Consider the following 13,270-nt stretch of genomic DNA (forward strand, 5'->3'; position numbering starts at 1 on the left):
CACACACACACATGTTCCCACACCCTCAGCTGCCCACACATACATGTACCGACCAAAGAAATATCTATGGAGACTCCCTAGACAGGCTCAGGGCAAGGCCTTGTGGATCAGGTGGTGGACAGGACAGTGAAGAGCTTCCTGTCCTTTTCAGATCCTCCCTTTACCCCTTTGTCCTCTCCTCAGATGCTTATGGAGAGCTGTATGTGTGGCCACCATGACAGTGAGAGGACAGTCAAGATCCAGGACGGTGTACCTGTGTGGGAACATCAGTCAGAATGGTGAGCCAGACTGGAACAGGACACTGATGTTACTGCTGGGAACATAGAGGCAGACTGTCAGGACACTGATAGTGCTCTGGGGAGCACAGAAGACAGGATACCATGGTGTTCTGGGAAACACAGGGGAGGACTGTTAAAATACTGTGGTGCTCCAGGAAACACAGGAGACATTCTGTGAGCACACTGTGATGGTCCCTGATGATGTCACAAAATCTTCACACATGATTTTCACCAGGGCATTGATGCTAAGAATGATGGGAATAGACAGCAACATGCTACAGTGGTCCCTAGGGTACATGCTGTGGGGCCATCAAGGCCACTGGTGCTGGGGCTGGTGATGCCCCAGTAACATCTGTGGTGGACTCTCGGGTGGTGCACCAGGGACCTTCCTTTGCTTTTGCGGTTGGAGCTCTTGCAGGTGGGCAGATCTTGGGCGACCCTGTGGCCCACAGCGTGACTTGAGGGTGGTGGCCCAGTGGCCTAACTCACTGTCAGACTGGCTCCCTGCTGGAGACCAATTGATCCCCTTCCCCGGGAGTTTTGTTCTGGAGCCAGAATGCCATTTTCCACCACAAAACCCTCTTTCTTGTAATTACCGTGAATTACTTATGAAGAGTGCGCACGCGTACGCCTATTGATTGCCACCCTGAGAAGATCAGGAATCATTTCAAGTAGATTAACCGAACTTTCTTTTGCCTTTTGGGAAGTTGGACTCTGGGTTATTTAAAGAGATTAATCAGCTCTTAAGAGTTCCAGACAGTCGCCCTACCTCTTGAACGAGCTGGGGATAGATCATCTTCCCCTGTCTTCAAATACCCGTTCCTCATTCCCTCCCACCCTGTGTGAATTCCCACCACCGTCTGCATTCTTGAAGGGCTCTCTTCTAAAGAAGAGGCAGGCAACACCTCTGGCTGCCATCAGCTTCCCTGGGAAGCCTTGTCACCTGGATTCTAGGCTGCGCACTATCTCAGAGAGGGCTGGACCACTGTAGGGAGGCCTCTGTCCAAACCCCTCTCTGCAGCTGTTACATAGAAGACTTGCTAAAAGGCTGCACAGTTGACTTTCAGTGAGAGTTTGCCCACCTGGATTCTGCACATGGCAACCCCTCTTGGCCATCCCTCTGAGTTCTGGGGTGCAGAGCAGCCCCTCTGCCTCTCTCCCAGGAAATGTGGACTGTGCCATTACCCTGGGAGTGCTGGTCCTACCTCCAGATAGAAAGAGAAAGAAGCTAGAGAGAGGAAGGGAAGAAGAGGAAAGACTGAGGAGAGAGGTCCCAGGAGGGCTTAGATTCACTTAACCCCCTGCCAACCCATCATGGAATGGAAAGCGGTTCTAGAGTCAGGTGGAACTGACTTTAAATCCCAGTTCCAATCTTCCCTGACTTGGGGACCTTGGGCAAGTTGTTCAACCTCTCTGAACTCTGAGTCCTTCATAATTCAAGTGGAATGGACTTACCAGGATGCCACCACTGTCAAATTCGTGACATGCCTAGTGCTCAGCAACTGCTCCACAGATGGGCGGGGGACCCCAGTAGATCCTCTGTGAGAAAATGCCCATTGACTGAGCCTTTATCTCTGCCTCGGGTTCCCCGACCCCAGTACCTCTCAAGTAGGTGCAGACAGGGTGGCCAGGGTCCCTGGGAGTCTCAGCTCCTGTGGGCACAATCACAAGGCAGACATTGCAGGTCCTTGCTGTCCCCCTCTCCTCTTTCAGGAAAAAAGCTGGAAGTCGAATGGGTCCCGAGGTGGAATATTTTCCAAATGTCAGTGCAATCTGTGGCACATTACGGCTAAATGCGATCATCTAGGCACCCGCTCTGAATGTCAGCACGCCATGACGGTGACAAACAGCAGGCTGACAGGTGGGCTGCTGCCCTCTCTCCTGGGAAATCAGCTGGCAGGACAGGAACAGGGCTGCCTCCTGGGCTCTGCATGTGGAACCTGGCCTCAGAATCCTGTGTGCATATGTACCGGTGCCCTGGTGTCTCAGCCTGCACCCATTTCCTTTTCCTCCTCACCACTGAGCTTTGGGGTACAGGAAGCTAAGCCACCTCAAGGTAGACACCTTGAGAGGGAGTGGACAGCGGTGTGGGTGTGCGCTCCGTGTCAGGGTGCTACTGTATACCTAGGACTTTAAACATCGAAAGGCCCCTTGGGGTGGTGTGCTCATGTTCATACTAACCCTCATCCCTCTGTGAGGCTGAGGGATCTGTGTAGCTATGGGCTCCCTTGCCTCCTGTGTGCACTGGCTTCCTGTCCTCTCTGTGTCATTGCCCGTGTGCACAGTAGTGTGAGTGTGTGTACACTCTCAGGACATCAGTGTGTGTGTGTGTGTGTGTGTGTGTGTGTGTGTGTGGTGTGTTTGTTCTTTGTGGTGTGTATCATGTGTGTTGTGTGTGTGGTTGTATATGTGGTGTGAGTGGTTAATGTGAGGGTGTGACTCAGTAGCCTCACCCCTGCTGATGATCAGGGTCTCTCTGCCTCCTTCCTCTGACTGCCTGTGGGCTCTCAACAAAGGGCAGAGGCCCCTCACCCTGCCCAGGGAGGGAGCTGGCAAGGATTGTGGTGGGTATCAGGTTGAGCCTGTTATAAATTGAATCTCAGCCTCTTAAATTCTATTTGCTGATTTCTGAATGTCTTTGTTGTTGATGCCTTAAACCAGAACATGCTCTTTTGGAAGTAGTCGACAATTGTTGCCTATATTATTAGTTAATATGAGGTGATGTTCTGGTGGTGGTGGTGGTGGTGGTGGTGGTGGTGGTGTGTGTAGTCACCCAGTGTGACCTTTTCCTTATCAAAACAGGAAATATGGATAGACACAGTCGTGTCCAGGGAAGAAAAGGGAAGAAGCCCAGGGAAAAGCCTCTGTGAGTTGGTGGGGGAAGCCTGGGCCAGCTCCTTCATAGCCCTGTCACACCAGGATTCCAGGCCACTAAGCCCTGTCCAGGACAGGGAGGGGAGGCACTTCCATCCTTTAAGCCACTGGCTCTGTCATGCCAGCCTAGCAAAAGCATCCAGGGCACGAGAATCGTGAATGTGCCTTGCCCTCAGCTCCCTTCTTCTCCTAGAGGACCCGTCCTATAGAAGTGTGTGTCTCAGTGGTTACAGCATGCTCCGTCAGGTTCCTCCAGCTTTTAGCTCCCTGCCCTGGAGGCCTCAACTCCTTAGCCTCCTCCTGAAGGCTTCCAGATAGCCACAACCCATCCCTCCCCCAGCCCCTATCCTGCCCCAACTCATCTTGCTCCCAGTGCTCCTGGTAAGCCCAACTTCACTGTCTTTTCCAAGGCCAGCACCCGTCTTCTTCCTCCCCGCACATAGCTGTAGGCAGTGAGTGCCACTGAGGGTCTCACCTAACGTGAGGGGCCCCAGGCCCTCAGCCTCTTTCTGAAAGAAGTCTGATTCACCACCTCTTTCCCGTCATTCCAGGCCCCCTTGCCTGCATCCATTAACTTCCATTCATTTTGCCCACAGGCTGTGCCAGTGCTGGGCTACTGTGGATATGTCCTGCTCTGAATAACCCCAGGTGGCCACTGTTATCAGCTCATTTTCCAAAGGGGAATGGATCCCACCTGAAGATTCTAGAACAAGACAAGAGTGGGCAGGATCAGACACAATCAGATCAGTTTTCTAAAAGTGCAAATTTGTATACAGTTGCCAGATTTCACAAATGGAAGTTCTAGGCTCCCAGTTGAATGTGAACTTCTGTGTAATGATGGGCAATTGTTTTGATCTAAGAATGTTCAGTAGGGTAACGTGTAGGGTGCCAACCCCAGGCAAATGGCTTTGTATTTATCTGAAATCCAGGTCTCACTGGGTCCCTGTCATTTGTCAACCCATGCATACACTTTTCAGTGGCTCCCCATTGTCCTCTGGAAAAGGCTCTTTGCAGGAGCTGACCAGGCCCTGCTTACCTGCCTGTGCAGGCCTTTGACTTCTAAACTAGTGCTCACTGCCCCACAGTCTCTGATCCTCCTTTGCTTCAGCAGTTTCCCCAAGCTTGGACTATGCCTGAGAAGCCCGTGTCTCCTGAAGGCCCATGGCACTGAGCCTCCATATCTGATGAGTGAGCTGACTCAGAACCACACAGCAAGTGAGGGCAAGGTGGGAGCCACCTCTTGGGCCTCAGGACTCTCTTCACAGTGCTCTCTGAAGCCCATGGGGGCCCAGGACTGGGCTCTCTGTCAGAGTCAGGCACCCCCAGCACACAGCGGGTTAAGCCAACCCTGGAGGTGGGGGCTGGTGCCGTGGAGGCCTTCCTGACAATAAAGCTAATGAATCCCGCCTCGCAGCTTTCTCTCGCACAATAACATCCAATCATCATTTGCAGAGCAGATGAGGAATCTGCAGCAGATGCGATTCTGCATGAGCGGCGATTTCTGCGTGTGGGCATCGTTCCTGCTGTCCCGAGCACACCTGACAATCTGGGGCTGGAACAGGCTGCACACCAAAGGAGGCCCGTGAGCATCCACGTGCCGGGGGACTCTGCCTCCATCCGCATGTGGAAGGCAGGATCTTGGTGTGTGTGTCTGCCTGTGGGCACACTCGCCTGGGGAGCTGGATACATGGGGCTCAGCTGTGGGTGAATTGTGGCTAGCCTCCAAAGGTGCTCGTGGACAGAGGAGCTGAGTTGCAGGGAGGTTCAAGGTGTGTGGGACTGCATGTGTGCTTGTAACCTATGTGACACTGAGCACCTAGAGGGCCCCCTGTGGGCTCAGGGACTCAGAAGTATTTATATACATGGTGCTTCTGCACACAGACCTGTGTGTTCACCCACTTGTCAACACAAGTATGAGCACCTTCAACTGGAATTTGCAGCTTACTGCCCTCCTGCACAAATCTGCACGAATGCTATGAGTGTTGCATGGAGCTGCTTTATTTATGTGCTAAGCAGGTTCATGTGCAGTGCCTTCGCTTAAGCGCTTATGAAGGCCACATATATATGTGTAAGTGTGGCCTCAATGGAAAAATACGTTCACTCATTGAAGAGAACCAGCAACATGCATGTGTATGCATGCGAGGAAATGTGTGTCAATGGCAATGTGTGCTTTGCGTGCAAACATGGGCGCATATGTGAGTGTTTGCCTCCAGTGCATGCATGGTGTGCTGGCCTGTGGCTGCATTTACAGACCTGCAGGATAGCCTCTGGGTGCACAGTGGTGCACAGCAGTGAACACACATGAGTTGGCATGGTACACATGGGAAGGAACATGTCTTTTGGGTGCACTGTGTGTGTGCATCCTGTACAGGTGTGCTCCTGCAGCCACTCATGCACTGGAGCGTGAACTCTTGCTTCAGACCCAGGGATGACAGGCCTACATTTGCAAAATGCTCAGTGGCCAGTGACAGAGCTAGCCTGAGCACTCTGGCTGGCAGGAGGTAAGTGGGGCTGCTGACTCGTGACCCAGGGGTGGGTGGTGATGACGGCTGGCTGACGGATGCAGGCAACGAGCCGCCCCCCTATGACAGCAGCCGGCTCTCTGAGCTGCCTGAGTCAGGAGATGGGGGTTGGATCTTGACCTGTGGTGCTCAGAGCTGGCTTTCTGTCTCCCTGCTGCGTGTCCAAAGACACGAGGACACATGAGTTGGTCCACAGCAAAGATGTAGACCGGGGTTAGATGGTGGCTGGCCAGCTTGTTCTACCTCAACCTTGTTCCCCAGTCCTGCCCTCCTCCTGGAACATCACCACCCCTCTCACCAACTGCTTCTCTGTCCTTTCCATGCCCCAGCGTGCCTTGGTCCTGTGCAGAGCCATAGCCTGGGTAGGAGTGGGGTGCATGTAACATGGTCCTAGGCCCTTACCAGCTTTATACTCTTCTTTTCTTCTTTCTTTCCCTCCCTCCTTCCCTTCTTCCTCCTTCCTTCCTTCCTTCCTTCCCTCCCTCCCTCCTTCCTTCCTCCCTCCCTCTCTCCCTCCCTCTCTCCCTCCTCACCCCTCTCCTTTCTTTCTTGCTGACAGGGCCTCATGTTCCCCAGGCTAGTCTAGAACTTGCTGTACAGCAGAAGATAACCTTAAACTTTCTGAATCTCCCACCTCTGCCTCCTGAGTACTGGGTTACAGGCACGCACCAACATGCTTTTATGGTTTATGGGGTCCTGGAGATGGAACTCAGAACTACCAACTGAACTATGTGCCAAGTCCAGGCTTTGTGCTTTTGAGCAAAGCCTCCTCACCTGTGAGTTTGGGGTTCCTAGACTCAGCCTTGTAAAATAAGTGCACTTACCTACATGCAGGCAATACACATATACACATAAAATAAAATAAAAATAATAAATAAAATATTTTTTAAAATCACCCCTTAAAATGAAACGGCATACTACGTGGAATGCTAGACACAGAGCAGAATCAGCAAGTCTCATCTCATTATGTAATGGTGCTTAATCAGTGCAGGGACGGGCATGCAGCAAGCCCTCCATAAGTGTGCCATCGTCACCATCACAACCCTGGGTCTGGAATTCTCAGTCAATTATATTAATATATCACTTTTCATTCAAGACCCTCAACAGTCTTTTCTCTTAGTCAATCCTGGTGACAGGCATACATAACAATGGAAGGGGATTTTGTTGGTCTTTCCATTTTCGGTGTGGAGGTAGACATGGTGAACAACAGGCCTTCATCCTTCAATTTTCCCACAGAGCTGGCCATACCTGTAGCTTGGTGACTCTATTCTCTCCTAACATAAGCAGAAGATTCAGGACTTCTGGGGAGCTGGTGGGAGCCAGTGTGGCCAATAGCCAAAGGCTGTTTACCCCAGGACACCCTTCTCAGTTACCCCAAATCTTCAGAGTGGCTTATGGGGTGTTTGGTGTGGATGAGCACTCCGTAGGATCTGGGGAAGGAGCTGGACACCCTGTGGAAGCAGCATCTGGGAGGAATGGGACCAGAGGCGGTGCCTTTCCTTCTGTTCCCAACCTGGAAACAAGCAGAAAATCACCAAAGCCTTGAGGAATCTGATAGGCCAGTAGGATGGTAACCTTCAGATACACCGGGACATGCTGAAGGCTGACCCAGGGCTGCTGACAGGGTAACACTGGGTCAGAGCACCAAGCTTTAAATTTGAGTGTATCCATTTCCTTTAACCTGTTCAATTTGGACCAAGTCACTTCATCTCTTTATGCATCAGTTTCCTCCACTCTAAATGGTTACCCCATTGGCTTGCAAAGGGTTAATGAGTTAAATTTCAGGAAGTGTTTGGTGTCAGCTGTTAGATTGCATTTTACCTTTGCTATCCCCCCATGGGGTTGCTGCCTAGGGCTTGTGCACTTTATGGGCAAGAAAGCAGAGGTGCAGAGGATCAGTAAGTTGTCCAAAGTCATACAGCAGGCAAACGGCACAGCTCAGAAAGTGAATCTAGGTAAGCAAAGAACGTTCACTCCATATCACCTCGCTAGAGCATTCCCCATGAGTAGGGTTTGGACCTCTGACACTGGGTCCCTCAGATAAGTCATCTATGTGTAATCTCCTGCTTGGCAGGATTATAATCTGTCAAGGCAGCCAGTGTGTATGTAAAGAACAGGCTTGGAGTCAGGGGATCTTCCAGCTGTCATCAGTTGGGTGACCTTGAACCAGTCACCTTAATCCCATAGTTTCAGTCCCCCCCTGCCCCCCGCCCCATAAGGGACATAGCAACATCCAACCTCAGAGCTGTCTCTTGGCTCCGTGAAAACTAGCCACACAGGATGAGAGGTGACTGTGCATTGCCTCTGAGTCACAACGCTCATTTGGTATGAAGTACAGGAGCCAGGGTCGGAGGGTCTCCAGTAGGAGGATCTGTAGCTCCCTTGTCCCCTGTTCCGGCTTGTCTCACTCATCACCCATGTCCCTGCCACCAGCCACCACAGTGGCCATCAGCAGATGGGCTAAGTGTCTCCAAAAGTTTCCAGCTCCAAAGCTATGATTCTAAAACAATGGGAATTTTCTGTCCTTCCTCCCAGTCTCCCAGGTGATTCAGTGGCTGGGCATGGGCCTGGTGTGAATTCTAGTTCCTGCTGGCTGGGCGTCTTTCACTGAGGTTCAAAGTGAGCAAGCATCAGTTTTTTTCTTTCTTCTTCTTTTTTTTTTTTCCTTTTTTCTTTTGGCCTTTTTGAGACAGGGTTTCTCTGTAGCTGGCCTGGAACTCACTATGTAGACCAGGCTGGCTTTGAACTCACAGAGATCTGCCTGCCTCTGCCTCCCGAGTGCCGGGATTAAAGGCGAGGCCCGGCTAGCATCAGCTTCTTTAGCCTGGCCTTCAAGCTCTTCCCTTAGCCTTCCCTGGCTCAGCGAGTCCTCCTCCTCATGATCCAGCCCTTGGGATCACACACCTGCCCAACCCAATCTGGCCTTTGCAGATGCTGGTCTAGCTGCTCCTGCATGCCTGGCCATTGGATCCAACTCATGCTTATTCTTCAAGACCCAGTAGGAGTCACCTTCTCCAGGAAGTCCTTCAGGAATTATCTAGTCCTCCTTCAGCATTTTCAGGACTGTTTTCTATTTATTTTGCTGTATCAAAGACATTATGACTGGTGGTTTCTGCCTTTCCCTGATAGGTCTGGAGCTACTGGAGGGCAAGGACTACTTATTGAGGCTGGTGAGATGACTCAGTAGGTAAAAGCACTTGCCACACAAGCCTGACCACCTGAGTTTAGTCCTGGAATCCAGGGTGGAAGGAGAGAACCAACTCCTGCAAGTTATCCTCTGATCCTTATATGCATACACATGGCATGGCACACAAGTGCCTCCCCTCACTAATGATACAATTTTTAATATAAAAAGGAATGACTTATTGACTGTATAACCTTGGGCATGTTGCTGCTGTGAGCCTGTTTCCTGGCCTGTGAACTGTACTGGGGGACCTAACTATGATGGTGTTCAGGGCACATGGGCTGCCTCTGAATCCACCACTGTGTACCTTTACAACATGGAATGGATGAGTGAGAGTTCCCTGGGTGACAAGGTAAGGTCAAAGAGCGTTTATTGAGCACTTCCCACATGTCAGGAAGGCTCTGATGGAGACTTAGTACTCACTACCTTTTATCTGCCTCGAAGCAAACCATCACCCCTACTTTACTACTAAGCAAACAGGTTTTAGCAGTTGGAGCACTTGGATGAAAGATGCCCAGATGGCAGGAACTGGAATTCACACCAGGCCCATGTGCAATCACTGAGTCACCCCAGCAGGACTGGGATAGAGGACAAGAGACTGCCATTGTCTCATACCCAGGATCTCATGTAGTCTAGGCTGGCTATGAACTCATTAGGTAGCTGAGGAAGACCTTGAACTTCTGATCCTTCTGTTGCTGAGATTACAGGTGTGCCCCACCATAGCTTATCTATATGGTGCTAGGGAGGGAACCCAGGGCTCTGTGAATGCTAGGCAAGCACTCTACCAAGTGAGCTACATCCCCATTTTTTTTTTGTTTTGTTTTTTGTTTTTTTGAGACAGGGTCTCCCTGTAGTCACAGCTGGCCTGGAACACACAATGTAGACCAGGTTGGCCTTGAACTCACAGAGATCCACCTGCCTGAGTGCTGGGATTAAAGGCATAAGCCACCATACCTGGCTCCTTTTTAAAAAAGAAATTTTAAATATAGGATTTTCTATGTAGTTCTGAATGGCCTGAAATTCACAGCAATCCTCCTGCCTCAGTATCCCAAAGGCTGGAATTGCAGGTATGTGACACTATGTCTAGGCCAGGGGATCTTAGGTTAGGATCCATGAAGGTAAAGACTTGAGTTCCCACAGCAAGACAGATAAGGTCATAACTGTATCTAGCTCGTCCCTCCCCACCCACTTGGGGAGTCACCCTGCTTTGTGCTTTCTTAACACCCCTGTTAGGGGTCCTATTTTGGTGTAGCCCAAGACTCAGGAAGTTCTCTAGAGTCCCCAGGAGCATCCCTGCCCTGGCTTCCTCATGGAGGATCAAGAGCTGAGAGTTGGTACCAATTCCTCCTCCTCTGGAGAGTTGGGAGGAGGCAAAGGGTCACTGGGGTGAGGGAGAGAACTCAGGCCTGGGGGGCAGTCACACCAGGCCCATAGTGAGCACAGAGAAGAGAATGGTAACAAAGGCTAGCATTTATTGAACACCTACTCTGTGCCAGCTCGACACTAGAGGTAGGTGCTGTTATTAGCCTCATTTGACAGATGAGGAAACTGAGGCCCAGAGAAATGAGGTGACTTGCCCAAGGTCAGGCAGCCAGTCAGTGCCAGAGACTCTGTCACTCACTGGGGTGCCCCTGGGTAGGTCACAAGCACTTCTCTGGGGGGCTTTCCCATCTGACACCTGCAAGATCCCACCTCATGGTTTCCATGACCATGCAGATGCTCTCCCAGTAGCTCCCAGCACACAGTAGGCGCTTAATAAATGAACAGCCCTTCTTTCCTCTTAACTTGGATGAGGGAGGGAAGCCTGGGCATGGGCATGGCAGCATCACCTTCCTCCATCTTCTCCCAGGTCCTTTCCCCACCGCGGGGGGGCTCCATCTCCATCACCCTTTCGGACCCCAGAGCCGCTGGGTGTTCCTCCCTCCTCTTGGTCACCATTCGCCATCCCTGGTTTCCCCCTCAGCTGCATCCCCTGGGGGCGTGTCGCGAAGGGGGAGCCCTCCAAGTACCCTGCCGTCGGGCCGCGCAGGGAGGATGGCCAGGCTGGGGCTAGGAGGTCGGGGCCTCGTCGTCCCCGCGGTGGCCGGCGTAGAGCGCAGCCAGCGGCCTGAAGCGCGGGCCCCAGCCGTGGAGATAGGCGAAGTCCTGCTCGGACCCCGACGAGCCGCTGTGCAGCGAGCTGAGCGAGGCGGCCGGCGAGTCCGCGCCTTCGAAAGCGTAGGTCTGGAAGGCGTCGTAGGGCGGCACCGACACGTCCGCGTCCGCCAGCGCCACCTTGCGGCTGATGAAGTCCCTGAACACTGAGAAGTCCGGTTCCGGGCTCGGCGCCTCCTGCGGCAGCGGGTGCAGCTCCGAGGCCAGGCCCGCCTGCGGGGGACTGGCCCGGCCGCCGCCCGCGTCGCCACCCTTGAGCTCCCCGAAGTCGTAGAGGCTCCGCAGCGCCGACATGTCGTAGGCCTCGGTGTCCTGCTCGCCGCCGCCCTCGTCATTGTATTTGATGACGTTGTCCCGCATGTCCTCCTCCTCATCGGAGCTCAGGTGGCTCTTATGATGGCGCCTGAGAGTGAGGATCAGCAGCACCAGCACTGCATGGGGAAGGGAGACGGAGTGAGGACCGAGCCCAGCACCCAGCATGGCCTGGACCGCCATCCTCTCCTCCATATCCCCACCCCCATCCCCATCCTCCCACACTCCACCCCACCCCCCTCAGCCTCAACATTCCTGAAGGTTTTTCTAGTTTCTTTTGCAAAACCGTCTTTCTTACAGTCAGAACAGAGATGACTGGTGAGGTGATGAGCCACCCATACTCCGAAGATATGCAAATTGAAGCCAGATGGCCAGTGGGGCTGGGATTGCCAAGTGGAGTGGTGCTAACTTTTCACCGGTTCTGAGGGCCTGAATCATCCTGTCTCTGGCCTCAGCTCTGTGGAGAGATGCACTCTACCAGGTCTCCTCCAGGCACTGCAAGGCTGAAGACACCAGCTCAAAGACTGATGGAGCTGGTGGAAGATGTTCTTGCTGCTACCTCTCTTCTGCCCTTGCCCTCCTCTGTCCACCCTGGAAGTCTCAGCCTCCCATTCAGGGCCCCCCATCTCAGGTCAGGACCTGCAGGGGGTCCCCCAGAGAACTCCAGCCAGGCTCAGTGGCCTAATTCCACCCCTGCCCCCAATTGGTTCTTTGGCCTCTCCACTAGCAACAGCAGCATGACTGAGGCTTGGATGGCCCTAGATCTGTTTCCAGGGCCTACGTAGGGCAAAATCAGCCTGTTTTCTCAAGGTCTTTCCTTCCTTCAGCTCAGCTTCAGACCACAACGTTGTCACAGACCAATCTTGCCCAGCTAACTCAAAATACACACTCCAAATTACCCTATGGGACCTGGAAATGTTCCCCTAACTTGGTGCCTGATGTGGAATAAGCATTTGATATGTGCTTGCTGAATGAACGAATTAATGAGTTGGCTGAGACCTGAGTGTGCGAGAGGTGAAAGAGTTGGTCATCTCCCTTCCTTCATCTGGCTTCCAGGACTCCATAGTCCTCTTCCTCCCACCTTGCCAATGACTTATTCCATCTTCCAAGCAGGGTTCCCTTCCTGGCTCCCCCACTCCCTAGCAGACATCCCAGGATGTCACTCCTGATCCTTAGGACACTTGCTTGCTTTTTTGACACTCTCCTCAAGGCCCATGACTTTAACCAATTAGAAACTAACAACTTGGGTACCCCTGGCTCTAGCTAGGACGACTCCCCTGAAATCTAGATTGTACATCCTGCTCAGCATGTCCTTGATTGACCAAGAAAACCTCAAACTTAATGCATCCAAAGTTGTAATAGTAACTTTCCCCCTTCCTACTCTAAGCCCCCCTGCCCCCAAACCTTCAGTTGTTCAGGGCTTTAAAAAAGTCTCTTTAGGGGCTGGAGAGATGGCTCAGCAGTTAAGAGCACTGGCTACTCTTGCAGAGACCTGGGTTCGGTTCCCAGCACCCACAAAGCACCCACATGGCTAACAACTGTCTGTAACTCCAGTTCCAGGGGATCTGACTCCTTCTTCTGATCTTCAAGGACATTGCATGACATGGGTGCACTTACATACACGCAGGCAATACACTCATATACATTCAATAATTTTTTTTATGTGTATGAGTGTACTGCCTGCGTGTATGTGAGTGCACCTGTGTCATGCAATGCCGTGAAGCTCAGAAGAGGGCTTCAGATTCCCCTGGAACTGGAGTTAAGGACAGTTCGTAGCTGCCATGTGGGTGCTGGGAATTGAACCTAGGTCCTCTGCAAGAGTGTCAATGCTCTCAACTACTGAGCCATCTCTCCAGCCCCTAAAATATATTTTTTTAAAAGTCTGTCTTCTAGCCGGGTGTGGTGGCACACGCCTTTAATCCCAGCACCCAGGAGGCAGAGGCAGG

At 52.2% G+C, this 13,270-nt stretch overlaps 1 protein-coding gene across 3 annotated transcripts in view; it reads right to left on the minus strand.

The window, feature by feature from the left end:
* Positions 1-10,307: 10,307 nt before the first annotated feature.
* Cdh22 (cadherin 22) overlaps positions 10,308-13,270 on the minus strand; it is a 128,090-nt gene continuing 125,127 nt past the window's right edge. For all 3 annotated transcript variants that reach the window (XM_029556927.1, XM_008854613.2, XM_017803633.2), the window contains one exon: positions 10,308-11,443. In XM_029556927.1, coding sequence (XP_029412787.1) covers positions 10,908-11,443 — 536 coding nt within the window. In that variant the 3' untranslated portion in view covers positions 10,308-10,907. The remainder of the gene's footprint in view (positions 11,444-13,270) is intronic.

This window comes from Nannospalax galili, unplaced genomic scaffold (assembly GCF_000622305.1).
Source record: "Nannospalax galili isolate Female #2095 unplaced genomic scaffold, S.galili_v1.0 scaffold2227, whole genome shotgun sequence".
In the NCBI taxonomy this organism is placed as follows: Eukaryota; Metazoa; Chordata; class Mammalia; order Rodentia; family Spalacidae; genus Nannospalax; species Nannospalax galili.